A 26,532-nucleotide genomic window follows, 5' to 3' on the forward strand; every position below is an offset into this window, starting at 1 on the left:
GTTTAAGGCTTTTAGACTATTATCGCATTGAGGTGCTATTTATGATTAAGTTTATAGTTATAGTCAAACTCTGAACCTTAGCTTTCTTATTTTAAAACAAAAAGGTTCTTTCTATAAATATCAATTGAACCCTCATGGTTACATTTGAATCATGTTACTGGAAACAAACACAATTAACTTACAGGTAGGCCCAGAGTACTCTGGCTTCTCCCTTCAAGGCAGCCAGATTCCATAGAAATTTGATCTTAGAAATTACATAAATATTCCCAGAGAGAGAGAGAAAAAAAAAGAGAGGTGTGTGTGTGTGTGTGTGTTTCTGCATGCAGGTATATCTATAGGTATGTATAGGTGGAGTTATGTTGAAATGAGGATTTAGTCTAGAAACTGTTTTGATAGGATTTGTCATCACTATTAGGTGGCTGAAGAATGCATTTTTTTTTTTTTTTTTTTGGAGATGGAGTTTTGCTCTTGTTACCCAGGCTGGAGTGCAAGGGCACGATCTCGGCTCACCGCAACCTCCACCTCCTGGGTTCAGGCAATTCTCCTGCCTCAGCCTCCTGAGTAGCTGGGATTACAGGCACGTGCCACCGTGCCCAGCTAATTTTTTGTATTTTTAATAGAGACGGGGTTTCACCATGTTGACCAGGATGGTCTCAATCTCTTGACCTCATGATCCACCTGCCTTGGCCTCCCAAAGTGCTGGGATTACAGGCGTGAGCCACCGCGCCCGGCCCTTGTTGTTGTTGTTTTTAAGAGACAGGGGCCTGGTTGTTGCCTAGGCTGTGGTGCCATGGCATGATCATAGCTCACAGCTGCCTTGAATTCTTGGGCTCAGTTGATCCTCCCACCTCAGCCTCTTAAGTATCTGGGACTACACACACGCCACCGTGTCTGGCTAATTTTTAAATTCTTTTTTGTAGAGATGGGGTTCTTGCTGTGTTGCCCAGGCTGGTCTCCAACTCTCAGCCTCAAGTGATACTCCCGCCTTGACCTCCCAAAATGTTGGGATTATAGGTGTGAGCCACTATGCCTGGCCAAGAACTTTCCTCAACTAGAAGGAAAATGGAGGTTCAAGGACTCTCCAGGGTCATAAGCTAGTTAATATTGGACTATTGTAGGTGCCAGTCCTAGGGTTAGCATGTCTTGCCACCATAACTCTTATTGCCTCATTGTGTTCTCATCTCCAAACCAGAGAACTGATACACTGGAAGACTCTTCACCTCTACATTTCTTCCATTTTTTTGTGTATCCAATTCAAGCTACATTTGTTCCTTTGGTATTAATGTAGGCTGTCGATCAGGTGATGTGAAGAGCGTTTGCAGAATAATGTTCTATTTTGTCTTTTCAATTTATACACATGACATCAAGTTGCAGTCAATTTACAACTAACTATACAAATTAAGAAGTTGGAAAGCGTGCAGAAAAACCAACGGGTTTATCATTTTCTTTGGTCTTTTATTTATTTTTAATTCTGGAAAGTGATTCTGATCTCAGCCAGTCTTTTAGTGGTAATAAAGGCTACGAGGTAGCATTGTTTTTTTCCCCCTTAAATTTCCTCTCTCTCAGAACCCCTTTGTTCATTTGTCAGCTCAGTTTTAAAATAAGAACTATCAGTGTGAACTTTGATCCACATTAAGCTACATTTACACAAAAGCATAAATCACAGTATCTGGGGCTCGGGGCTGTTAAATGCTTTTCTTTCTTGGGCTCTGTGATCAAGAATGCAGAACAATAAAAAGCATGGAGCAAAAGAAGTTTTATGGCAGCTTTGAGAGCAGGAAATTAAGTTTTTTTAACATGCAGATGGGTGAAAGGCTGTTCTGTTGCATCTTGGATCACTCAGGCAAGTGAACGTCAGTTTATCATTTTAGTGAAATGCAAACTGTAGAAATAGTTCCTACAGTCATATGAACAAGAAGCCCACACAGATGACTGCTTCAGCTGTTTCACTAGGAGCACACTTCCTCATATGACTCTTGAAATACACTCTTCGTTTTGTTTCTTTTCAAAAAAAACCAACAGACTATATACTATTATGCCTATAGCCAAGTGGCTACTAAAGATAATTTACAGCGGATAACTGGGAATCTGTGAACAGTAGAATAAGGTAGCATTTTACCAGAATGATCTTTGATGTGTCCTTTTTACATATAGGATTTGTTAGCCCACCTGATAATACATGCGAGGTGTCATCCCTTAAATGTAGGCCGTTTCTATGTGCAACATGAAGACATAGGTAATCTGGAGTCCTGGTACAAGTGGGCTTTACATTTGGCATTCTCACAACCAATCATCAGTGTGAAAGCTCTCTATAGCAGTCCTACAGTTGTGACGATGGGACAAATGAATGTACTCTTGTACATGCATAGCCTTTGGTTTCTTTGTGGCCAGACTTTCAAACTTTTTGTGATGAAGAACTCCTTTGCTGCTCTCCTGGGGATAGCGGTGCAAAAGAGATATCATTGCATCACAAGATCTGTGATTGGCTGAGATTTATATTTCCTGTATCTAGAGAGACAGTGGCTGAGCCTTAATCAAACTCATTAGGGATCTTTAGCAGTTTAACCACGGAAGGATTTGTGCCTCGGAGAAACTCAGGTTATGTTGATGTTGGGTACATGCATTCATTTCCCGCCTTGCATGAATTCTGCTAAACTTTACAGTAGAACACTTAATTAGGAGTTGGTGCTTAATACATGCAAACAATATCCAGTTTATGTGTTTCAGTGTAGATAATAAAGTTTATATGTTTTATGTATTCAGCAAAGCTGATATAGTTTAGTAGTGATTTAATTCATTATGGTTTATAAAGTACTTTGAAAACAATTTTAGTTCATCTCTTAAATTATTAGTGTTTATTGGCGTTTCTCCTTTGGAAAATGTTATAATTTTTTAAGTAAGATTTTGTTACATGTGAGAAGTAGGCTTAATTTTGCAAAACATGTTTCATTCACATCTGCTGAGGCTAACAGTCGTCCACTGATGAATTCAGAAGAACACTGAAGGCCTGCTTATGATTCAGGGCGCTAGCCCTCTGTTTACCTTGTTTGGCATGAAAAAAGAAAATGCTCATTTCTATTCTACTTTATATTTTGGCACCATTAAAACACTCAAAGCATATTATAATTGCAAATGGAATTTGGAATGGTGATATATTCTAGAAGTGATATAAGCAAATTGCATTAAAAGGAATTCACAGAATGCAGCACCTCTGCAGTAAGCCTGTCTGTCTTTCAGGTTGACCCCCTGTTTACAGTGCCAGCGCCACCACCGCCGATTTCCAGCAGTCTCACGCCTCAGATTCTACCCTCCTACTTTTCCCCATCTTCATCCAATATTGCAGCACCGGTTGAACAGCTTTTGGTTCGGACTCGTTCTGTGGGTGTCAATACATGTGAAGTTGGAGTAGTGACAGAGCCAGAGTGTCTTGGGCCCTGTGAACCCGGGACCAGTGTGAATTTGGAAGGGATCGTGTGGCATGAAACAGAAGAAGGTAAATACAATTTATTTTTATATATTTCCCCATGCCCTCTTCCCCATGATGTATTTATGTCCACCTATGAGGAGAATTTGTTTTGCTGTATTCAGAGAGGAAAGAAAAGTGGTTTTTTATACTCTCTGGATTTGTGTTGAAATAAGAGCTGTGTTTGTCGTGTGCATGGCTGCTTTTACATGTGGATGAGTCGGGTATTCTAAAAGTGATTCTCTTCTTTAAGTGCTAACATGGAAGGACTGTGAGAAGCAGGGTCAGGGTTTACTCTTCCCCTAAAAGGTATTGTGAAAATTAGGAAGGGGGATGGAGCTCAAGTTAATTTAATTCTTAGGGTGCCAGCCAATGTGTTTGTCTTGCCATGGTGGTTTCTGTGTTGTACAGGCTTATGTTTCCTTTCTGAATTGAGCCAGGGTTCTTGCACATAGTGAGGACCATTGTCATGATGTGGTGTGGCCAGTTGGTGCTCAGGAATAATGAGGCCAGGGCCAAAGACTTAAGCCCCAGTTAAGCCGGTCACTTCTCTTCTACGGCCAGAGACGTAGAACATTTTCTGCTCCTTAACTCGGCAAGCCATTTGGCAAAGGCAATGCATTAGTCACGAGAGAAACAAGGTTCAAAGGAAATGGATCAGGATTAATCTATCATTACTGTTGGAATGTAAATGAGAGCATATGCCATGCTGATAGTCAGTCCAAATCATGGTTGGCCATGTCTCATAGCACAGGATCACCAGGTACAAAGTGTTTCATATAGTCAGTGTCATCAACAAGCCAACCAGTGATTGAAAACTGCCAAGGAGAGCTGCAGTGCTCCACTAGGGAATGAGAAGAGTAGAAGAGCCAAGGGAAGAAGCATGCCCCAGGGTGCTTCAGAGTGCACCAGGGAGCAAAGGAAAATGAAGGCGTGGAGGGACTTTTCCCCCTGTAAGTTAGATTGGTCAGAGATAAAGGAGATGACAGTCATTGAGATCATGGTTATTTGCCAGAGGAGTAAGGGCAGGATGAGGGTAACAAGAAGGGCCTGAGACTCACAATTATTCATTTGATTCGTCTGAATCAAGGGTAAAAAATTGAGGGCTGCAACTCAAAGGGAGAAGGTGACATGTATTCAAAAGTGGCTGAGTGGATGGGGAATGGCGATATATTGAGGGTAATTGCTGGGCAAGAAGTAGTTGATAAAAAAATAGTTTAAGATAGCGACAAACTGGGAGATGAACGAAGAGAATAAAAATCAATGAAAATCAGATGACAAGTGTTAAGCATAATTCTTAAAAAAGGTAGAAAACAGCTCAAGCTGCTTCAAGATAGAAAACAAAGATTCTTAGAGAACTCTGAATTCTACATATAACATTAGACATAGTCTTGTAGGATATGTTTCATAATTAAATAAAAATATTAGTACATAGCACTGGTAAATATAAATAAAGAATATACAAGAAAGAATCAGAGAAAGGGACTGAAAGTAGCTATGGTCAGCTCTTGTTTGCTTAGACGAAAGTGATTAAAATGTACTTTTTTTTTAGCTTTAGAAATTTTTGAGTTTTGTATCTCTTCTTTCCTTGGACTTTTAATTTGAGTTTTTTAGATATTGTCGGTAGCCATTTTTTTTTTGAGACGGAGTTTCGCTCTTGTTACCCAGGCTGGAGTGCAATGGCGCCATCTCGGCTCACCGCAACCTCTGCCTCCTGGGTTCAAGCAATTCTTTCGCCTCAGCCTCCTGAGTAGCTGGGATTACAGGCACGTGCCACCATGCCCAGCTAATTTTTTGTATTTTTAGTAGAGACAGGGTTTCGCCATGTTGACCAGGATGGTCTCAATCTCTTGACCTTGTGATCCACCCGCCTCGGCCTCCCAAAGTGCTGGGATTTACAGGCTTGAGCCACCGTGCCCGGCTGGGAAGCCATTTAAAACAATACTGTGGAACCATATGGGGAGAAATTGATGTAGAAGTAGATAGAATTTGTTTCATCTTGCTTGCCTGTTCAGCCACCCTCCTGTACAAGGGGTCCCATATGGGCAGCAAGCTTCTATCGCGTTATTCTCTTGGGCTGTGCACAATTTGTCTTCCCTTAGATTTTCTCTAAGGGAAATGGTGGATAAGGCTTTCAGACTGACACTTCAGTGTGAACGTCTAAAAAAGGAATCAAGACATTAATAAGGCCACAGTGAATTTGTTCAGGTGCAAATTTTCAGAAACAGAAAGAATAAGGGTTAATTTCCCTAAACTTGAACATCAGATTTTTTTGTACTTGGATAATTTACTCATTAGGGTGAAGTGCTGCCTTCCCATTTCTTAGCTGTGTCTTAGCACGCCCATCAGTTTATTGCTTGTCATGATTTTATTTATTCAAGTGTGGAGTAGGACTGAGTTCCTGCAGTGTGACCTCACTGGGTGGTAGATGCTGTAAAATTAGCCACAGACTTTCTGGAACAGCTATAAAGCTTGGGTTATTTTTCACTTTGCTTAGAAGTCTGCTTAGTTTTGACTTTTAACCTTAGCCTCTTCTCAAAGATAGGATTATTTAGGGAAAAATGGGTGTTTAAAAACTATAGCAGTACCTAAGTTGATGTGGAATTCTGCGCATATGCTTACAGAGCTGTAAGATATGATTACTACTATTATTATTTGATAGTGATATACATAAAGCCTCACCAGTTCCACTCTGTCCTCTGACAAAATTGGTCTCCTGGGTCCAACCTAGCTGCTTTTATATGTTCTCTGATCCATCCATCTCTGTGGATATCTTTGCACATTAATACAACAGACTGATAGCTTTAGAAGGTTTTCAGGCTGTTGGCAGCTCCAGCCTTCTTTTTACTGCCTCACATTTTCCAGGATTTGGAATGTGTGGATGTTTACTGTGGTGACAAGAAGGAGCTGGAGCTGTTAATAGAGTTATTCTTGCTGAATAAACTAAACTTCTGACCTCCAAAGAATTTAAGAACTCGTCTTCGTAAAGGCCTGGGTCATAGATGTATGTTTAATGTGCAACCATTTGCAAGAGCGTTCCATTTGCATTTTTTCTCACTGCAGCATGTTAAAGCTCTTGTACCAATTTAAAAATTAAACCCACTTGACCATTAATTTTTCCCTTTTGGGAAAAACAAAGAGACACACAGAACAAACACATTGGGAGCCAGTTATTTGGCAGAGCTGAAAGAAAAGGATTCCGGGAGAAGGGGAGGGGAGATTAAGCCACAATAGTTTTGTGGTATGAGGTTTCACTAACAAAGAGCTTCAAGTCGAGCATTTATAAAACTGTCAGGTGCCTTTGACTAATGGTCTGTAGATGGAATTGAGTAAACCCCCCCGTCCCTGGTATTTTCACTTTGAGAGTATTGTGTAACTTGGTAGTGTTTTTCACAAACCTAATTTGTTACATCCGTTCATATGTGTGTGAAGGTCATATATGTGCATGCGTTTTAAGATCCTAGAATTGTAAAAGTTCATGTCTGCACTCTTTGGGGCATATTGAATAATAGTACTGTGATTTCTTTGGATGGTGGGGAATAGCAAGACTGGACTAGGAAAATCCCCATTCATTACTTAATTGTTTCTCGTGTTTGGAGTTTCTCGTTAGACGAGGATACTTTGAGTCATAGTCTTTCCCCTAGTGTTACTGCCGGTACGCGAAGTACTGGTTGTCTTAAGAACCCAGTTGTGCTCAGGAATAAAGTGTTACTAGTGAAGTTCCCTCTGGAAAAAATTGATGGATTTCAGATCATGCCTAATAGGAGAGAAAAACTATTACTGCATTTGGATGTTTGGTTATTCTGCTCTGATCTTTTTTCTTTAAGGTGAATGCATAGGAGCAATGATGTATTGTACAAAATTACTCACAGATGTTGGAAAGAATTTCCGTAGCATGTATTCCCGCCATTTGGGACACTCATGCCTCTGTATGGGCATTTGTTTGAAAATTTGCTCTTTAATAAATAAATAAACCAGAAAAAACATGGTGTGTATAGCAGTGTGTGTAAATAGATATGTGCTGAATGAACTTAGTAGCCTTTATGAATGGGTTTGTTTCTGCTTTTTATTGAATTGTGTTTTTTATTGGCTTTTTTTTTGTTTCTGTCTTACCTGAGAATGTACTTGGTTAGGCTGAGAACAATCTGTCGCCATTGTTATGACTTATTTACTAATGCTCTGCCACTCTGTCATTCACAATCCTTTCACTTTCTTATTGGTTACATATAGCCATTGAAGAAACGAAAGTGAGAGAAAGAAAACTGGTATTTGCCAAAGATGGTTCTCAGTACTGTGCCTTTGAATAACCTTGGGAGCTTTTTCAGGCGTTTGTTTAGTCTCGGTTGGCATTTTGGTCTGGTTTGGTATTGGTGTTTTGTCAAAGCTCCCTAGGGGATTCTGAAGTGCAAACAAGGCTGAGAACCACTGTCTCATGGCAAAGAGTGGATGCCCTAGCCCTATGCAGGTTCCTTGACCTTTTCCGTTGAAGGAAGACATGCATTATTACTTCACTTTCCCAGGTGTAAAATGGATGAAGGGACTCCTGTTTACCCCATAGCGCAGATAGTGTCTATTGAGATCCCATGATGAGGGAGCAGGGTTGTTTAATCACTGTGCTGACGAGAAAGAGGGTCTGGGTTTGCTCCTCAACATGAACTCCACAGACGATTTAAGAAGCTTAACAAACAACTGGTCGTACCACTCTTCCTAATTCATTGACACGGGGAGAGTGGACCTTCCTGTCGATTTCTCAGTGAGCTAGATGCAATACTTTTCTTTCTGTGTGCCCTCCGCCGAATTATTTTTGAGATGTTTTAGAAGCCCATAGTATTAAGGGAAGTTGTTGGCAACTTAAAATAGTGACTATCATTTTAATGAGAAGACTCGGTACCAGGTGTGAGAGGAAGAATGCTTGTTTGTATGAGGACCTTCTTCATCTGATGCGTTTTTCAAGGAAGGAAACTGATTTTGGGAATCAATGTTTTCAGGGCAATTAATTGGAGAAAGAAATGATTCTTCTTTTGTTTGTTTGTTTTGTTTTTGAGACAGGGTCTCACTTCATCACTCATGTTCTAGTGCAGTTGTTGTGATCATGGCTCACTGCAGCCTTGATATCCTGGGCTCAGGTGGTCCTCCCACCTTAGCCTTCCGAATAGCTGAGACCACAGGGGCACACCACCACACCCAGCTCGGTTTTTTTTTTTTTTTTTTTTGTATTTTTTGTAGAGATGAGGTTTTGCCATGTTGCCCATGCTAGTCTCAAACTCCTGGGCTCAATCCATCAACCCACCTTGGCCTCCCAAAGTGCTGGGATTATAGTGCACCATCTTACTCAGCCTCAAGCTAAGTAGTCAAAAGGCAAATGATCCTATGTAGTGGAAGATGGATCTGTGGTATTGTTATTCCTGTTCTGCAGTATTTCCTTACCAATCTTACTACTGAAGATAGAACTTTTCTTTTGAAATTCTGATTAACTTGAGGCAAGATTAAACATTAATCCAGGCTTACTTTGTATTTTCAGTAACAGCATGGAGTTGGTACAGTACTTTACAGAGTGAAATATTATTTATTGAGGTATATCATAGTGACTTTATCAGTTCAACTTTGACTCTCAAGAGGAGTAAGATGTCTGTATTTCGTTACCTTGTCCGAACAGCGGTGACGATAACAGTGCAGTAACGGGGAACTTGAGATGACTAACAGGCATGCTTTCTATCACTCCTATGCTACATGGAGATAAATCAGCATCCAGTATGTGAACTGGGCAGGTGAGCATGGTTGTTTAATCACCATGCTACTGAGAAAAAGGGTCAAGGGGTGAGCTTCAACCATGAACTCTACAGAAGTTTTGAGGGGCTGGAAGAACTACTAGTTAGTGCCACTCTGTATTGGCTATGAACTTTCCTCTTGCCTTCCTGGGCCATCTTGCCATGGAAGCTGTCAGTGAAAGTGTGGATGGTTCCTCGAGGTTCATCATCATCTGCAGCAGAGCAGCTCAGGGTAGCAGTGAACTTCCAAAGTACACAAGTGCTACCCACTTTCCCATGGAAAAGGCAACCCAAATAGCAAATCAAATTGAGTAGACCATAGACCACCTTAGTTACCTCTTATGATTCTGAGTACAATGATGAAAAAAAATCTTTTTGGAAAAATAAAATTGAATTAAGGATATATAATAAACAACAAAACTCATCACGGTATTTTCATTTTAAGACTGATGAAACAAACGTTACTAGCTTCGCAGAAAAATACAGAAGGTAAAAAAAAAATGGAAGACAGGTCTTCATATAGGCATACAATAAACAGTCAATAAAGTGTACTGAATGAGGAGAAAGGAAGGAAGGAATTGCCCTGAGTTTTGTGCCATTTTCCCGGATGTGCTTTACTGTTGGACCTAGTTGTTTATGCTTTCCTGATGAGGTGCTGCAGCCAAATTTGGATGTGATGAGTGATTGTGTATTTTGTTGGAAAGCAGCAACATAGACCGTCACTTTAACTCTTGTCAATGTGAAAAATAAGCTGCTGTTGAGTAGGATTCAGTTTAATATTTTTAGATCAAATATTTGTTTTTTCGTGTCATTTGTGTATATATTTTGGTGGTAACTTAGGTGCTAAGTAATGAAGCAATAAGTTTAAAATTCACTGTGTAAAGACATTGTTACCTCTTTTTTTGTATTGGTTGAGATTGTAGCCAGGATTATTCTTATATGTGAATATATAATGGAAAAGTTTAGTTTTTTTCTTAGGACTTAGGTATAGTAAAAGATGTAAGCACTATCTTGTAATTTTTGTATGTATGTGGTATTGTTCTGCTTTTTAATCTTCTTCCTGTAAAGAAGGAATTAGTAAGAAAATCTTGAGTGTCTTAATATTATAGTGACTTTGAGCTGAAGATGTATTTTCTAATTACAAAATGGAAATAGTCTCAGTGGTTGCAAAGAATAGTTTGTTGTCCTAGGCAGGCATTTGATTCAAATATTTCACTGACATTTTAAAAATAAGTTCTCATAGCAGCTTTATTGAGATATAATTCACATAACTTATAATCTACCCACTTAAAGAGTATAATTCAGTGTTTTTTGGTATATTCAGAGTTGTTCAACCATCACCACAATTCATTTCAGAAAATTTTTATCCTAAAGGAAACCCCGTATCCATCAACAGTCACTCCCATTTTATCCAGTCCCATTTTGTTGATTTTTACCTCATTGTCCTTGAGGTTTTCATGTGTAAACGTGTATGTTTTGTGGACCATAGAAGGTACTTTGTGCCAGGCGTTGTGCTAGGCGTGCTTGTCACGTCATGATTTCCTTTAATCCTCAGAGCCAAATCCAAAGTAAGCCCCCTGTCGTGATCTGTATTTTAATAAAGGAGACTTAGAAAGAGATTCACCTATGCCAGGTAGCACACCTGGCAAGTGGGGGAGAGTCTGACTTTGAACACACTGTGGGTGGACTTTCAGAGCCCTTGCTCTTCACACAATTCCTGGGTGTTCTGGATTTCTGTCTACCCCTTCACAAAGGTTCCTGTATATTTTACAAAGTGCTCTTTGGAAAAGGAGTCAAATGTGATGTAATAACTGGAGTTTATTTTTAAACACAGAATGATAGGAATTTCTTTATACTTCTAGCATCTGATTTTGGCAGTAGTATTTGAATCAGCTTCAGCTGGGTTGATGTATATAAACCATCACTTTCAGCCCCACTATGCTGCGAGCTTCTTAAGTGCACAAATTCCATCTGTTTTATTCACTGTTGGCTCCCCGGCGCCTGGCGCAGAGTAAGTGCGCCATACATGTTTGTTGAATGTTGAGTAAATTCATGGAACAAAGTGATATGGTCGTGATACCTGTGTGAGTAGTGTAGTTTTCTAGTCAGGAATATGTTACTTCTAAATTAAGTTTGGGCTAGATAATTGAAAATAGAGAGATCTACTTTGCCATTGATATAAAAAAACCATTATAAAATCTCATTACATTTTATTATATTTCAGCTTTCAACCTTGTTATTGTTAGATTAATCTGCCCAAAAAAAGATGAACAAAATATTTGACATACTTTTTCCCTTAAGTCATTCATATCCTCAATATGGTTTTTATTTTCTGATTATAAAAGGAATACATGTCATTTTAGGAGATTTGGGGAAAAAAAGTAAAAATGTAGAAGGGAACAAAATCTACAATCTCACAATTTTGGTGACCTCTTAATATGTTAATTCTTTCTTTCTTTCTTTCTTTCTTTCTTTCTTTCTTTCTTTCTTTCTTTCTTTCTTTCTTTCTAACTCTAGGTACAGTGTTGTACAGCAGGTCTCTAATCATTTTGAAAAACTAAAACTTTATACCTGTTAAGCAGCAATTTCCCCTTTTTCCCACCCACAGTTGCTGGTAACCACCATTCCACTCTGCTTCTGCCTGGCCAACTACTTTAGATACTTCATATACGTGTAATAATTATGTAACTGGCCTACTTCACTTGACATAATATCCTTAAGGCTCTTGCATGGTGTCACATATGACAGGATATCCTTTTGATATGCTGAATAATATTCCAGTGTGTGTCACATCCTCAATAATATTCCAGTGTGTGTCTGTTCCTCATTTTCTTTTCTTTTTTTTAATTTTTATTTTTTGAGATGGAGTCTCACTCTGTCTCCCAGGCTGGAGTGCAATGGTGCAATCTTGGCTCATGTAACCTCTGCCTCCTGGGTTCCAGGGATTCTCCTGCCTCAGCCTCCCGAGTAGATGGGATTACAGGCCCACGCCACCATGCCTGGCTAATTTTTTATATTTTCAGTGGAGATGGGGTTTCACCATGTTGGCCAGGCTGGTCTTGAACACCTGACTTGTGATCTACCTGCCATGGCCTCCCAAAGTGCTGGGATTACAGGCATGAGCCATTGTGCCTGGCCTATTCCTCATTTTCTTGATCCATTCACCCATTGATGGACACTGAGTTTGCTTCCATATGTTGGCTATTGTGAATAATGCTGTGATGAACATGGGATACAGACATCATTTCAAGATCCTGATTTCAATTTGGATAAATAACCAGAAGTAGAATTCTTATCTTTTGATTTTTAAATAATAGCTATCCTAAGCATCATCACACATACTTGTCGGCCATTTGCGTGTCTTTGGAGAAAAGTCTATTCAAGTGTACCACCAAACTCCACCTTAAAAATAAATAAATAAAAGAGGCAGGGTCTTGCTCTGTTACACAGCCTGGAGTGCAACCTCAAACTTTTGGGCTCAAGTGATCCTTCTGCCTCAGTCTCCCAAGTAGCTGGGATGGGCCTACAGATATGTGCCACCATACCTGGCTAACTTACTCTGTCACCCATACATGATTACAGTGGTGTGATCATAGCACATTGTAACCTTGAACTTTTTGACTGAAGCCATACTTCTGCCTCAGCCTCCTGAGCAACTGGGACTACAGGTGTGCACCACCATGAGTGGCTAATTAAAAAAAAATTTTTTTTTCAGAGACACGGTCTTGCTCAGTTGCCCAGGCTGGAGCACAGTACTACAATCATAGCTCACTGTAACCTTGAACTCTTGGGCTCAAGTGATCCTGCCATCTTGGCCTCTCACTTGATCTTAGCCAAAAGGCTGAGATGTGCTCTATCACCTTGGCCTCTCAAAGCACTGGGTTAGAGGCATGACCTAGTATGCCTGGTCTTTAGTTTTTCTAATATAGATCCTATACATGTTTCTTTTACTTTTATATTACCTAAATATTTCACCTTTGAGTTGCTAATATAAATATTATTGTGTTTTTAATTTCAAATTCTACTTACTCGTTACTGGTATATAGGAAGTTATTGACTTTTGTATATTAACTTTATATCCTGCAACCTTGCTATAATTTCTTAGTCATTCTAGGTAGATACACTTTAAAGTGTTGCCTTCTTTTAATCTTAACATTAAAACATAAGTATTTCTGATGTTATTAAAACACTTTATAGGAAGCATTTTAAAAAATATCAAATATTCCATGGAGTGGACACACCAAAGCTTAATTTAAATTCCATTAACAATGGATATTTCCAATTGCTTTCAATTCTTAGATAAATAGAAATAGTGTTACATAATATATTTCTGTGTATGAAGGTTTTTTGTTTTGTTTTATAATTTGGAATTTTTATGCTGGGATCAGTTTCCAGGAAACTGAATTGCTGAGTCAAAGTATACAAACATTTCTGATGTAGTGGAAACACATATTGCCTAACTGCTTTCCCCGCTAGTTGTACCAGTTTATACTTCCTGGATGAGAGTGCCCCTCTGAGTTATCCTTTCCAACTTTGGACTTGCTGACATTTTGATGACAAAGGGGATGAAGCTGTAAGCCAGATGTATAGCTGTCAATGTTCATATCCAGGGTCCTCCCCTAGGTAGAAAGGGAATGAGACTTTCTCTTCATAGTAAAAATCAAAGTTGTTCAGCAAGAGAAAGAAAGAATGCAAGTGATGCTCCCAGGAGACCACAGGGCTGGGCTCGGCCTCAATGGAGGGCTTTGCTGGGATGGCAGAAAAGTTGGGATTTAACTTCCGCTTGTGTCTAGAATGACTTTTACAGCTCTTTCTTTCCCAGGTAAAAGTTAAAAGAGACTTTTAAATATGAAGAATTCAAACACCTGAGGGAGAAAATTAGTCTGTCAAGCATCCATGCTCAACTGGAAGGAATCTGATTTACTTGTGTTTCTGTCTCTGTAAACATTTTCTTTTGGATTCTGCTTTTTCAGAGTAAAGAAGGATGAAGGACAGGATTTTCTAGAAAACCTTTTGCGTCTCATGATTTGTTTACAGTATATAATTTGTCACTTGATGCATGCAGTGTGCAGTTTTCCCTGGCATGTCTAAGTGCTGTTCTGCCCCCTGCCCCCTCTATTTCCTCTCTTATTTTCTTTTTCCTTGGCTTCTTCTCTGTATCAAACTATAGCTGGAGGAAGAACCATCGAGGTAGTGGTTTCTTTTCTTTTCTTCTTTTTTTTTTTTGAGACAAAGTTTCGCTCTTGTTACCCAGACTGGATTGCAATGGCACGATCTCGGCTCACCGCAACCTCTGCCTTCTGGGTTCAAGCAATTCTCCTGCCTCAGCCTCCCGAGTAGCTGGGACTACAGGCGCGCACCGCCATGCCCAGCTAATTTTTGTATTTTTAGTGGAGATGGGGTTTTAACTTGTTGACCAGGATGGTCTGATTTCTTGACCTCGTGATCCACCCACCTTGGCCTCCCAAAGTGCTGGGATTATAGGCGTGAGCCACTGCGCCCTTGACCGAGGTAGTTTTTAAAAGTTGTATCTTGGGCCAGGCGCGGTGGCTCACGTCTATAATCCCAGCACTTTGGGAGGCTGAGGAGGGTGAATCACGAGGTCAAGAGATTGAGACCATCCTGGTCAACATGGTGAAACCCCATCTCTACTAAAAATACAAAAAACGAATTAGCTGGGCATAGTGGCGCGTGCCTGTAATCCCAGCTACTCAGGAGGCTGAGGCAGGAGAATTGCCTGAACCCAGGAGGCGGAGGTTGCGGTGAGCCGAGATCGCGCCATTGCACTCCAGCCTGGGTAACAAGAGCGAAACTCCATCTCAAAAAAAAAAAAAAAAAAAAGGTAATATCTATGAAAGCATTCCTGTATGCCCTTCTGGGGCCATTCTGTTCTCAAATAAGTTTGGCTGGCATTTTCCTGGCAAAAGGAAAATAAGGTATAATATGAGAGAAGGCGTATCATGGATTTTCAAAAGCTGTTCTCAGCAAAGAAAGTAGGTGGAATTAGGCTCGTGGGCACAATTGCAGGGTATCTAGCAAAGGCTGACTTAACGCAGTCAGGAGACCCAAGAAGGTAGAAAAGTGCTGTGAGGCAGGCAAGATGCTTACTGCTCATTTGATAATTTCTTATAACTGAATAGGAAATTAAGCAATTATATATACATATGTATATTATATATATACACATTATGCCCATATATATTTATTTCATAATTAAGTCTTCAGACTCAATACATGTAATTGAGACCCTTTTACAGTATTTCAGTCCTTGGACATTTAGCGATGTGGCTGTTTCCTTTATGTGACACATGACACATTTGGTGTGTCTGGACAATTCAACGCTTTTGCCTGGAGAACCTTCTGTTGCTCTGTCAACACCATCTAATTAGCGTTTTCTCATTTATGGAGAAGATTCCCAAAATTAGGCCCATTATTCTTACGGAAAAAGTGAGGTACAGACCGTCAAACTAAAATGACTGCCAGAAGTGTGTTCTTTCTGGATTTCTAGTTTTATCTGAAATTATTAGTCGTTCCTAGTTTTGAGTCTGTTTATGTGTGCATGAATATAACTAGCTATTTAAAAATATTCTATGAGGTAAATAAATAAATAAACATTTGCTTGTCCATTTGAGGTTTTGACTGAAATGTGGAAACTTAATTTGGCTTATTGAGTGAAATGTTTTTAAAATTTAATATTCACCAAATATTTTTACAACAACACCCTAAATGTAATTTCCAACCATACATTTCATACCAAGGAAAAAAATGACCCACTACTTCCTGTGCCTCAGAGAGTCAATGCCTTGTATTCTCCTGGCCCAGTGGGCAGTTTTGATCCTTCCAGCTCTTTGAGGACTCACCTGTACATTTGTACAGTTTGTATATTGCCTTGTAGATGTCTTCCTGATATCCACATTGACAGACAACTTTTGAAGTAACTCAAGTTGGCAGAGCTGACTGAGTATATTTAATGTGTCTTATTTCACTTTCGCAGCCGCAGAGGCCAACTTGTTTAAAGAGAACCTGCAAAAGCTGCTTTCCTCAGCTTCATGAGAAGACCTAGTCACTTTGCAGAATATGAAAAGCCATCCAGTTCCAGACAGTGCGCAGAGTACACATATAAAATTGTTTATTGTCCAGACAAATGTGTGGGTGGGTACCAGGAGCACAGAAGAACCACATAACCGGGACTGGGGCGTTAGCTTGGCACCCTCTTGAAGCTGGCTGCAGTAAGCAAGCATGTAAGAGTCACTTTCAGTTCAAAAAGCCTTTGAATACTCAAGGGCAGACGTATTAGGAGGCTGTAGACCAGGAACCAGGACAATCTTGTAGCGCCATGTTGAACTTGTTTCCTTCATAGACTCCTGCCTGACAGGGTGACTGAAGAGCATTGTCGCATTCACAGGTATAGGTAATCTAATGGGATTAAGGAAATGGAGGGTCAGTTTCCAAAGAAGCAGAATAGAGTGAGCTACTTAAAATTATATTGGTTGAACATTAATCTTCAATGACTCAGAAGTAGAGCATTATCTTAAGTTTCCCAGTCAGTTACTAGAGAATCCCTAAAGTATACAACTCTAGGAAATCTCACTTTATATTTGGCTTTCGAATTAAAAGTCTTCTTAAAATAAATATCATCAGCCATACCAGTCCTCCTTAGCTTGCAGTTTCTTGCAAGTAGCACATTTCCAAGTATGGAATTTCAGCAAAGCGCATCATATGTTGAGTGTGACTGTTAAATATTTGAGGCTGTAATTTAGCATCACCATCTTTATTTTCTCATAGTGAGGAAAATGAAGTATGGGGGAATCTATGACTTGCATAGACATCGAGGCAGAGTCCAAAGGAGAATTGAAAGTACAGAGTTCTGTGGCTCTAGTGATGGCTTGGGAGGGATCTAGTTGTTCTGCCCACATATACCCACCTCAAGATTTCAGGATCAGGTGGGCTGGCATGTACTGAGTTCCTCCTCTGGAGAATGAGGCTGGTAGCTAAGTCAGATCCCCTGGGATCTGTTGGTAAGTTGCTGTTGCTGTTGTTTTTCCTCTAGATTTGACTCTACCCTGACTACTTCTGATGAGGAGAGTCAGGCTTTACACCACACTTTACCCAAGGGAGATGCAGATGCTCTACCAACAGATATGCACCTGTAACTTCCCGGCATTACTCAGGGTAAATTGTTTGTGTATTTTGGAAAGTAGAAAGAGTAGTCTGGTGTTTACAGAGGAATATTAGGGGATTGTCACGGAGCCTAATTTTGTGGTGTTCTTTCACTCTGTAAATTCTGGAGGTACAACTTTCTGTGGTTCAGTGTTTTGTCATTCCCCCGTTCATTTCATTCTGATCATTAATGAAAATCAACAAAAGTGTACCAGGAGTGCCAGGCCAGTTGGTAGGCATAGTACCATTGGTTAGAGCCTAAAATGAAAACATTGAGATCACTTGAAGGCAGCCAAAGCCTTACTTCTATTACATATGAACTTCTTTTTTGGATCCATGAATAGTGAAAAGTATCCAGAGTTGACAGTATGTGACTACAAAAGCATGTGAGAAGTTATTTCCCTTTACAAACCCTCATGACAACTAACCAAAAAGTGCATTTATATTTCATACAAAACATCGTGTTTATTAAGACCCTCTGAAAGGGCATGATTGTACAAATCAAGAAGCATCTGTAATATTTTGCTTAAAAATTTTTCTTTGTTCTTTTGGCTGCAGTAGTCTAACATCTAGCCACATTGCAGATTTTTAAAATGTATTGTTGCAGAGTCCTTAAGAGTTCTTGGTATTTCAGTCATGACACCTATTGGACAAACCATTTTTGAGAAATGACCTGTAGCTAGACCGTGAGAAAAACCAAATTAAAACAAAATGGCGTAATGGCTGTAACTTTGAGATTACTATGGTGTACTGGTTTTAAAAGAAGGGAAGAGGGAGACCAGTTAAAAGGAAAAGGAAAACTAAGTAACCAGCAAACTTCTGTGGGGAACTGTCACTTCGCACTATGCCCATTTGTTATAAAAATACATGGACATATAATGACTTAATGAAGTTGTTTCAGAGTATTCCTGTTCCATCCTCTTCTTTTGCTGACATTATCCCCCGTTCACTGTGAAAACTAATGCATTTTACATAACCTAAGTATGATGTAGTTCAGAAATGCCTTAGGACTTGTGAGTAAGCTTGGTAAGGTGTGAGGGAAAAGAGGAACACTGGAAAAAAGCACCGCTCAGGTATGAAGAGCCATACCAGTCCTCCTTAGCCTGCAGCTTCTTGCAAGTAGCGCATTTCCAAGTACGGAATTTCAGCAGTGTCATCTCCTTCTTCTTACCATCTAGCTGTGTTTCCAGGCTTGGCCTCCCTTTCCTCATGTATATAGCGAAGGGGTGGAGGTTGGAGTACATAATCTCCTGAAGATACCTGAAAACAGGTAGCGAAGGAATGTTAAGATATTAGAGTGTTCTTCCTGGCACAGTCAGGTAGCCAAGGAGTGTAAAGGTCTTAAGGTTTTCTTCATGGCAGCATCATTTCAGACTTAAAGGATTCTAAGCGAAATACTTAGCAAATAGTCAGTCTTGATGGCATTACCCATAGTGCGAAGTCCTGTTGAACGAATAGGCGTGAGTTGAGTCTTCAAAAATAGATCTATTTCTAGGATTCTTTCTTTACTCAAATCACTTATTAAATTAGTAGCATTTCTGCAGGTAAAGCAGGGTCGCTTTGATTAGGCTGACACTTATTTTATGCTCTGATACACTCCAAAGAAGAAGGAACCCATTAAAGACATTGTCTGGTAAGATTCCTAAGAGGTAGAGTCTTAACTAGTTTCATTAGCAGATTTTGGAATCCCTGGTCGAATGTGCCTCTACAAGATCCAATTACTTCTAGTGCTACTTATGTATACCTTGTATTAAGACTCCTTAAAATGCTCAAAAGGCCATTGTGAAATATAGGATTTATGGGATGCATGACAGTTAACACATAAATGCAGCTGAATTTTCTTTTTAACTTTTATTCAGGTTATATGTATATGTAGTTTAAAGAACCACATAGCTCTATAAAGCCCATCACGAAGAACACTAGTTTCATATTTCACCTTTCCCTTCACCTAGTTTCTGCTTTCCAGAAGCAACTCACTAAACTCTTTTAATTGGCATTTTTCTCTTTGTTTTGAAAACACATGTTTATATGGATATTTCCTGATTTATTTTTCAGTTTTAGGTATTTTATAGTAACTTCTTATTATGGAAGGTGATGATTTAGCTCCGTTATTCACCCTTTCCTCGAACACAAATACATTTTACCACCACTCATACTTTCGATACAGTTATGAGTTACGAGCTCTTCATTGCTATGTAACAAATTATTCTAGAGGATAGGACCTTAAACAACAAACATATCTCACAGTTTTCATGGGTCAGGTGTCTGGAAGCAACTTAACTGGTGCCTCTGGCTCAGGTTGTCTCAGAAGGTTTCAGTCAAGCTGTAGGCAGGTGCTACTGTCAGCTGAAGACCCCATCCAGTAGAGATGAAGGAGCCACTTCTAAGCTTCCTTACATGGTTCTTGGCAGGCTTTAATTCTTCACAGGCTGTTGGACTTGCTATGCCACATGGGCCTCTCCATAGGACTGCCCACAACATGGCAGCTTGCTTCCCAGCAAGATCACACACACACACACACACACACACACACACACACACACACAGAGAGAGTGAGCACACCCAACCCCAAATGGAATTTGTAGTATTTAAATAACTCGATGTTAGAAATGATAGCTCATTACTTCTGATCATTATAAGTTCAGCCCACACCCAAGGAGGCATCACACACATGTGTCAATACCAAGTGGCAGTGTTCATTAGGGGCCATCTTAGACGCTGCCCACCACAAGTAATTATGGTTAGGTCCATAATCACTGTTTGCTTTATGACTGTATAGCCATGTGCTGTGATTACCTTTTCTAGTCCACTTATTTTCCAAGAGTTAATAATTAACTTATATTTTGTTTGCTTAGTGTTCTGTGCATCCACAATGACTCACCATTAACTGTCATGCCAGAATTATATATAAGTTGCTTCTCAGTATGTTGAAATGCATCAAGTATTCGTTCTATACATTATATCTTTTGGAATAGTTTCTCCCAGAGTTTTCGGACCTTTTCCAGTCTGGACTGATTGCTTAGGCATTATTTATAGCTATAAAAATCTGAATCTCTTTTGTATACCATTCTGAAGATGCCATTGCTTCTGGTATTGGATACCCTATTTCCAGACTATGTACTCATCTCTCTTGGTCTATCCCTTCATTTCAGTGGGTGCACCTTTTCCAGTAGCTTCCTAAACAGGGGTTTATGGGAAGGTAAAATTTTGAAAGCTCAGATTGTTTAAAAAATGTCATGCATAAAAATGTCTTCTGTCTACCCTCATGCTTGATTGATAATGTGGTTACATAAAGAACTGGTTGAAAATCATTTTTCTTCACACTTTTGAAGATTATGCTCCTTTGCTTTGAACTCCCCAGTGTTGTCTCTAAGGAGTCCAGTGTCATTTCTGATTTCAGATCTTGTATTTGATGCCTATTGCTCCACACCAGAAACTCATCTTTTCTTTGTTTCCAGTATTCTGTCATATGTCAATGCCATCCTTTAGCATGAGTCTTTTTTTTAAGACAGGGACTTGTTCTTTCACCCAGGCTAGAGTGAGTAGCATGGTCCTAGTACTCTATAGCCACAAATTCCTGGGTTCAAGGGATCTTCCTGCCTCAGGCTTCCAAGTAGCTGGGACTTAGGACCTGCACCAATGTGCTAGGCTAATTTGTTGTTTTTTTTTTTTTTTTTTTTTTTTTTGTAGAGATGCGCTCTTCCTAGGAGTTTAAGGGTAGTCTTGAACTCCTGGCCTGATGTGATGCTCCCAGCTCAGCCTCTGGAGTTGCTGGGATTCTTTTTTCTTCTTCTTTTTTTTTTTTTTAGAGAGACGGAATCTTGCTCTGTTGCCCAGGCTATAGTGCATTGGCAGTATCTCTGCTCACTGCAACCTTCACCTCCCTGATTCAAGTGACCCTCCTGCCTCCTGAGTAGCTGGGATTACAGGTACCTGCCACCACACCCAGCTAATATATGTTTTTTGTATTTTTAATAGAGATGGGGTTTCGCCACAGTGGCCAGGCTGGTCTTGAACTCCTGAGCTCAAGTGATCTGCCTGCGACAGTCTCCCAAAGTGCTGGGATTACAGACATGAGCCACCATGCCTGGAGCAGGATTCTTTCTTTAATCTGTTGTGCTGAGCTTGGTTCTCTCATTGAAAATTCAAGGCCTGTAGCTTTGGAAATTTTATAGATATGTTTCTTTGGAAAGGATGTAATTTTCATTTCCATGCTCTTGCTCTTTCTTTCTGGAACTCGTTTTATGTAGAAGCTGAACCTCCTGTACCAATCTTCTTTTCTGATCTTTTCCCTTCTGTTTCAAAACTCTGGTTTATATGCATTTTGTATTTTCTGATTTGGGGAGAGTTTTTCACATTTATCTTTTTTTTTTTTTCATTTCCCTCATATAGTTTTTATTTCTAAAAGCTTTTTATTTTCTTTTTTAGTTATTGGCATTGTCCTCTTAAAAAGCCTTCTATTCTGGTTTCAGGAATGAAGCATCTCCTTATTTCTCTGAAGATATTTAATTAGCAATTTTTTTTCAGCACTGCTTTTAATTCCTCTAAGGTTCTGTTTTGTTTGTGTGTGTGATTTGTCATCTGTATTTTATGTTGGAGACTTTCCTCAAATGCTTATAACTGTTGGCTGTCTGCTTCTATGAGTGGTGTGCTGAGAAATTTGAAATTCTGCATGCTTCAGTAGAACTAGTTGATGGTATAGGCAGACCTGGGTAGATTATTTCTATAGCGTTGCAGTTCCCATATTCCTTTTCTCTTGCTTTGATCAGTAGTCGCAGAAAAGGCTTGGCTGATTTCCTGCCAGCCAACTTTCTTGGTGCCAGTTTTAGAAAAAAGAGAGTTAACAGCATTCACTCTTTATTATATAAACTTTATAAACTTTGACTTAAATCTTCCCTTTTTTTTAAGTGGCTATAATATCATCCCCATTTTACAAATGAGAGAATTTTTTAGAGCTTTAAGTTCCTTTGTTGCAATTTCTTTGTAGCTATCATTCCATGACCTAAAATTGAGATAATTTCAGTCAATATGGAATGTGCCACCATAATTATCCCTCCACACAGATCTAGTCATTTAATGTATCATTATTGTGGTTTGCTTGGCTTATTTCTTTTTTCAAATGTGGCTTCAGTGATGCTTGGTTTTCAGAAGACTCTAAGTTTGGGACTTAAAACAGCAGCCTGTGAATGGGCCAGACTCCCCACAACCCAGCCCTACCTTCCTCCCTTATGGATCCTTGCCAGATTATTATCTTAGGCTGGAGTTCTGTTTTTATCTTTACTTATCAACATGAGCTGTTCACCAAGCTGATTTTCACAAACGCTTTCAATGTTGACTAGCCCTTTAATACCTGCACTTCTGGGAATCAAAGTCCCATGAAAAAACAGATCTCATAAGCACTTTCCTTCTACAAGGGACAGATGCATGGAAAGCACCTCATTAAAACCAAGGTACACTGTTGTGCTCTTTGGTAAAACCAAGGGGGCAGGTTGTATTCCCCAGACCCCAAAGCACTCTGCTCACTTAGCCAAAGCAAACTCAGTCACCTGTATTTTCAAGTTCTCCTTCTCAAGTAGCCTAGGAAGGTACCTTTTTCTTCAGGCCATCTGCTTCAGAATAATACAAGGTACTTGTCTACCTTCCTTGGGCAGAGACTGTAAAAGGTGATTTTGAACACCACATTGATGTCTTATTCTGAGGCAGGGATTTTTCTCTCTCTTGTCCATGAATGTAGGCCCAGTGCGCAGCACATTGGCGGCTAGCAATAAATATGTGTTGTCTGAATGAATGAATGAATGAATGAATGAAAAGGAAGTCAAGTGAAGTCATGACCTGACCTTCAGCCTGACTAAAAATAGTCTTCCCATTTCTGTCCCCCATCCCTCCCACGTTGCTCAAGTCCTACACAGGCACTCAGAGGGAGTTTGTTGCCTGGAGTCCATGCTGTTCTGCCAGTTGAGTCAATGCGTGACAGGTAGTAAACTGAAAGCAACGTTTTTATATCCTTAAAAGTGCTATCTCTGAGGAGCACAGTTTGTAATGTGGGAGGGAAAAGAAGCCTCCTTTCAGATGGCGGGCTTGATGCAGTCAAAGCTGCTAATTTGTTTTCAGCTTCAAGGAGATTTAGAGCCTTGGCCTCCCCGGCAGTAGCTCACAGTGGAATTGTTTTTTTGCTCCTTCATGTAAGTCTGCTGCACAGCAATACGAAAAGCTGGGGTGTTTACTAAACTGGCAGGACCAAATTCTTCTTTTTGCAGACAGACCCAGAGGTTTGTTGCCCGGGACTTTTCTGACTTAATGGTGTACTCTTGGGAAAATTACACCAATCTTATTTCATATCTGAGGGCAACCACAGAACAGCCCACAGGAAGGAGCACTAGAGTCCAGTCACTTACCTGCTGGGAAAGGAAGAATCAGAGGGATAGCTTTTGGCTCATGGGCCCCGGGCAGAGCTGTCATCAGCCCTGGCAGAAGTAGACAGCATACAAAGGAAACACACATCAACTAATGTGCACCCTCAGAAAATGATAGCCAGACTCAAACCTTTGACAAGTCACACCTCTGGCTTTGCCTTCCAGTCTAGATGTGAGTATGACAACAGAGATGGCAGCCCATTGTGGTGGGAATGGCAATTCCAAGTTGTCCTTTTCTGGCCTCCGGTTAAGTCCCTTGTCTGTTTAGACTATATTTACAGGAACTTATCAGTGGCACTTATAAGGGGAATATAGAAAAATAAACTCTGCTGGGTGGTTCTATTTCTGTACTCTTGGTCAGCCCTTTCATTATTATGTAGATTTCCACAGTCAATTAGATTAATTTTAGTCTCTCACAATTTGCTGGGATTTTTGTCCCAAAGTGGAAGCCTTTGGGCACTGGGAGTTGAAGTTTTAAGATTTCTTGGTAATGCCTGGATCAACATTCTAGGAATGGCTTCATTGCCAGCTTTCCTTTTTTGGCAGTGGAAAAGGCATGAATAATGCCTTCTTTGAAGCTTTAAGGCACACAATAAGCTAAGAACTCTCTAATTGTGCTTTATAAGCTGAAGGGGCTGACTTACGGGCAGCATTTGAACAAACTTCTAGTCACCATAATTTAGTAAGGGTTGGCTGCCAAAAGCCATGTAAGGCTTTATTTGATCCATTTATGAATTAAGAGCCTGCAGTAAATTAATTACCATATATCGGGGCTAATAAAATCTAGCAGGATGAGAACGCCTTTGGGTTCATCTGCAGAGAGGAATAGGGACTGAAAGCTCCTTCCTGGCGTCTGAGTGTTTCTGGCTCGGGGCCTTCTGCAGGGCTGGGCAAGGGTGGTGTTCGTGCTCCGTGTCCACCGAAGAGGCATTTGAGCTAGCTTTTGGCTCTGCAACTGCTGGAAGGCTTTGCTCTATTGATCATAATAAGCTGTTCTGTCTTATTAAAGTTGCATCATGGAGTCTGGTTTTTAGGAGCCCTATTGAGAATTAGTTGCAGAAGAAGTGATTTGCTTGTATTTTCCGACAGTTAACAGGCCAAGCAGATGGGAGCGCAGACCTGAAATAGTTGGGTTGGCTGCCTGCCACTGTTCTATGAATTTTGATTTGCACGGATATGTAATAGTTGTATTTTTCCCTTTTTTGGAAGTGCTTGCCTGTGAGTCTTGGGAAAATTAATCCTTGGTTTCCTGTAAAGTACACCCTTGTGCGCGAATGTTGCTGCAGTGCTCCTTATGGACCCTGTGCTGTGTCCTATGTCAGGACACCATAGACTCTGTTTAGTTGAAGAGGAGAGTTTTCACTCCAGTTTCCCATGGCTCCTCAGGGGAAAACTGTTTTCATTCACAATTTACTTTGCGTTTTAAGATGTTTTCCCTTTCAAAGAGTGGGGGGATTACTTTTCGTTTTCTTCAGGCTGTGTTCACCAAAATATTGAATAAATCCAAGAAAGGATGTTATATTTAAGCTTAAAAAAAGTAATTTATAGGCAAATGCGAAACGAGCACACATGTATCTGGGTAAAGATCTGAGTTCTTCCTAAATCAGTTAAAAACTTGTCTTATTAAACATTGAATATATATGCAAAATAATATTTAAAAACCTGCATAAGATATAAAAAAGCATAAAAGGAAATGTCCATTTCTTATCACTAGATTAACAAATAGAAAATTTCACTTTCAGGACCTTTTCAACCCTTAGTGATCCTTCCTTAATGCTACTCTGCTTCTTGCCCTCCCTACATCACTGCTATCCTGAATTTTGTGGTTTTTGTTCCCTTGTTTTGTCATATACCCCTAAATTCTTAAAGAATACAGTGCTTCCTTTTGCATGGCTTTGCACTTGGCATAAATGGAATCGTATACAGTGTCTTTTCTCCACTTGCTTTTTTCACTCAACGTGAAGCCTGAATTCATTGTCAAAGCTGCATCATGTCGTTTGAGTATACCATTATTATTTATCCATTCTTGTGCCCATGGACTTTTGGATTATGGCCAGTTATTTACTATTCCACACACTTTCTCCTGGTATCTAAGCCAGTTGTTAAACAATCCAATCTACTTTAAGTAGTGTGGTGCTATTTTTTTTTTAAGATTTGTTTTGCTAGTAGGGTACACCACAAAATATTTTAGATATTATAGATTATAAAATGACCATTTATTACACACTTCAAAGAAAGTTCCGTATTTACCCAACAGTATAAAAGAACAGGAGCTTTGTTTGTCTGCTCTTAATAGCAGTCTGGATAAGTCATTGCTTCTGCAAAATGCATTTCATTAATATTTGTTAAAACTACAGCTTGAAGAGTCCAATGGAATTTTAAGATCAGAAAGATAAACAGAAGGAAAAGAAAACCTCCAAGAAGTGCCTACTTCATGTCCATATGCTGCGTTCACCTCCCCTTCTTGGGTTCACAGAGCATGTATTGTTCGCACTCGCCCCTCCGATGGCTCTAGGATTCTCTGGTTACGTCTCTCCAGTAGCATTCACCAAAGGCCTTTGATGACATCTCTGACTTCATTTAATGTTCAGAACACATTAACTTCTCAGTAACTATGTACTAATTTTCAAGTATGCCTTCTGAGACAGGCTTTGTTGAGCAGGTGGAATGCCACATCTCCGCCTCTGCAGCCCATCTCCCTGCCACCAGCGGGCCTTTGCATGGCCGG

At 39.9% G+C, this 26,532-nt stretch overlaps 1 protein-coding gene across 9 annotated transcripts in view; it reads left to right on the forward strand.

Moving 5' to 3' along the window:
• Positions 1 to 26,532, forward strand: part of ZNF608 (zinc finger protein 608) — a 115,859-nt gene that overhangs the window by 47,604 nt on the left and 41,723 nt on the right. For all 9 annotated transcript variants that reach the window (XM_078365814.1, XM_078365816.1, XM_078365818.1 and 6 more), the window contains one exon: positions 3,238 to 3,493. In XM_078365814.1, coding sequence (XP_078221940.1) covers positions 3,238 to 3,493 — 256 coding nt within the window. The remainder of the gene's footprint in view (positions 1 to 3,237; positions 3,494 to 26,532) is intronic.

The sequence above is a fragment of the Callithrix jacchus genome, chromosome 2 (assembly GCF_049354715.1).
Source record: "Callithrix jacchus isolate 240 chromosome 2, calJac240_pri, whole genome shotgun sequence".
NCBI classification, from domain to species: Eukaryota; Metazoa; Chordata; class Mammalia; order Primates; family Cebidae; genus Callithrix; species Callithrix jacchus.